We start from the raw sequence: 3,064 nt of genomic DNA, 5'->3' as shown, positions 1-3,064 counted from the left end.
ATATTTGTTAGTCGACCACGTGTATAAGTTCGGACAAGCAAACAAACGCATGCGCAAATCGGACTCCTATTGTTGATCGAGTCGGCAGCTGTTTCAACTCGTAATTTTAGCCGCTGTCAGTGGGAATTTGTTGCAATTAATTCACCAAATTCGAATTCCAGTCGTATGCACCGAATAAAGTTCTTCAATGGAAGGATCAAACGAATCAATTCGTGATTGCGCTAATTCATCCCCATTATTAAAATCTGGAAAAAAGTTCGAAATTATTAGGGTTGAAAATGCAGAAAATAGCTCGACGCCGGCGAACAATGAGAAAAAATCGAATTCTCCTCGGACAAAGCCTTGTGAAAACTGTATTAAAGAGGCTACTAACATGAGTACTGATATGAAAAGGGAAAGTATGATAATTTTTTAGACCAGTTTTATTGCTAGTTTTAGTGTTATTACTTTGGATTTGGACATTTTTTTTTTCAATGTTTGCTAAAGGTTTACTTTTTGTCATTTTATTTTTAAATGTGAATATAACTTATATAATACATTTACATAAATGTAAAGATTTTCGTAATTTATTATTCAAAAAATATACGCACTGCATTTAATCTTACTTTACCTGTTTTAAATAGTCGGCCCGTCAAACCTGTTTACGGTTCATTACTAATACTTGTTTTAAATATTTTAGTAGTTAGACATTTATTATTTTTACCATTAATGTTTTAATTGTTTTGAAATAAGAGTTAATTTTAAAATATAATTTTGTTCAGTTCTGTTTTTATTTCTAATATTCCTTAGGTCTTATTTTTATTATGGGGTTTGTTTTTGATTTGGTAAAAATGTTTTAACGAAATTAAAAATTGAAAGTTTTATATTTTAGATTTAAGTTATGATAGTTTAATAAAAATTTATAATCAGTATCATCTATAATATTATTTGTGCACATTAAATTAATTTGTATTTTTTTTCCTGTTTATTTATCTGTATTTGTTTATTTTATTTACTTGTAATTTTTCTACTTTTTATCAATTTTGGAAAATATTAATTTTGCTGTTTATTGTTGTTTTAAAAGCAATGAATAAAATACATCTGATAGAGATAAATTTTCTTTACTTACTTTTAAATTGTATGTAGTATGTGTAGGCTATTGATGCATTTTTAATAGTCTTGATTTGCTTTCAGAAATCATTTGTAATGAGTACCTAAAAATGTTAATTAATAAAATATGATATTTATTAATAGAAGGTTACATAAATTCATTGCAATTTTTTCTTATGAAATTATTATTTTCCACATTTTTAATCAATATCTTTCTATAATAAGTAAATATTCTGATGTAGGAAAGAAATCAAAATCTTGCTTCTTTGTTTTTAAAACTTCATAAGTAATTAATATTTGATTTTATTACATATTTTAAGAAATTTTTTTATCTCAGCTTATTTTATTTTGAAACATTAACAGCATTATTGTCTGTTAATTCAGGCATGAGATTCATCAGATTTTTTGAGCTTTGAAAGAATTTTTAATATATCTACATTCTTTTCATGCTTTATTTTATTCTCTTTAATCATGATTTATATATAAATTTTAAGTCTGTCAATGTAGATGCATAGTGGAAAAAAAACTTTTAATATGTAAATAATTTTGTAATTTTCATTTTGTGAAATATGGTTTCACACACCTTTTTTTATTAAATTTTTCATAATTTGAATTGATAGATATTTTTAGAGCTTTGTTCTTTCCCCACTCTCATGCCTGTTAGTTTTAATAAATAAATAAACTATTTATCTTCAAGTTTAGACTAAATTTTTTTAATGAATTTACTAATATCCCATTTTACAAAGTATTCCTTACATATTTTCTTTCAATGCTTTGTTCTTGATTAGATCATCATGATGGAGAGCCAATTATCAATGAGGGACAGCTATCAAGCTATGAGAAAAATCTTTACTTATACCATGTAAGTTAATGTATTGGCTAATTATGTTTTATTTCAAATGTTTCCTCAATGAAACTTAATATCCAATGAGGGGTAATGATCTAATAATCATTGATCTAATAATTAATCATGAAAATTTTATTTTGTCATAAATTTAAATCAAATGTTCAGAATCAGCAATTTAAATCATTTTGTTCTAATAATGGATCTAAATCATTAAGTTAATCAAATATTATATCATGAGGAAATTTCTGAAGTTTATTAAAGAAAATTTAAAATTTTTATGCAAGCATTATCTCTAGAACAAATTCAAATTTTTTAAAATAACAAAGTCAAAATTTTAATGTATTATAAATCTTATAAATTTTGATATAGAAGGGCCATAACCTTAGCAACCTAGAAAACTCTAATGTTGTTAAAACTTTTCAAATTTTATGTAAACATGAAAAAAAATAATTTTCTAAATATTTCTAATGAAATTGTAACTTTCTTTTTGGATTCAGCAAAATTTTTATTTAATAAAATGTTAGCAAGCAGAAAAAATTCTTAAATATCATTATTTTAGTGCCATATATGAAATTTAATATCAAGTATTAAAACACTTTTTACTTGAAGTTCAAAATAGCACACTATCTTTGTGAATTTTTTTTATTGAAATATGAAGTCTTTAATGATTATGAAGTCTATTAGCCTAATTGATCTGAAAAATTTTTGAAAAATTTCAAGTTGAAGATATAAATTATATATTTTTCTTTTTTTTGTGTTGTTGGCAAAATGGTATAATTTAAAGGACTTTGATTACATTTTGGTTAGATAATTGAAACTTAAGTAACTAGCAAAAGAAAAAAAAAAATCCTTTCAGATAATAATATATCTTACTCTATATATCATTGCAATGTCATACTCTACAGTTTTATCAAGCTCTTCTCAAACTTTTTAGCATTACCAGTATATTCCATTTCAAAACTATGAATAGCAACATTAAATTTTTCTATATATTCTAAGTCTTGCCAGTGTTGCCAGAACTTAGGATTAAAAAGTAGCGAATGGGAGCTCCAAAAGTAGCGGATTCGAACATTTTGTAGCCCAAAAATAAATCATATATATATATATATATATATATATTTACTGCAC

At 24.3% G+C, this 3,064-nt stretch overlaps 1 protein-coding gene across 5 annotated transcripts in view; it reads left to right on the top strand.

The window, feature by feature from the left end:
• LOC107453993 (solute carrier family 12 member 6) overlaps nucleotides 1–3,064 on the top strand; it is a 41,259-nt gene that overhangs the window by 2,703 nt on the left and 35,492 nt on the right. For 2 of the 5 annotated variants that reach the window (XM_071182047.1, XM_071182051.1), the window contains exons 1-2: nucleotides 50–398; nucleotides 1,878–1,951. In XM_071182047.1, coding sequence (XP_071038148.1) covers nucleotides 188–398; nucleotides 1,878–1,951 — 285 coding nt within the window. In that variant the 5' untranslated portion in view covers nucleotides 50–187. Of the gene's footprint in view, nucleotides 1–49; nucleotides 399–458; nucleotides 487–1,877; nucleotides 1,952–3,064 lie in introns of those variants that run through there. The other 3 variants (XM_071182048.1, XM_071182050.1, XM_071182049.1) reach the window with 2 other exon arrangements.

Source organism: Parasteatoda tepidariorum, chromosome 6 (genome assembly GCF_043381705.1).
Source record: "Parasteatoda tepidariorum isolate YZ-2023 chromosome 6, CAS_Ptep_4.0, whole genome shotgun sequence".
In the NCBI taxonomy this organism is placed as follows: Eukaryota; Metazoa; Arthropoda; class Arachnida; order Araneae; family Theridiidae; genus Parasteatoda; species Parasteatoda tepidariorum.
This window is presented reverse-complemented; position numbering and strand designations above follow the sequence as displayed.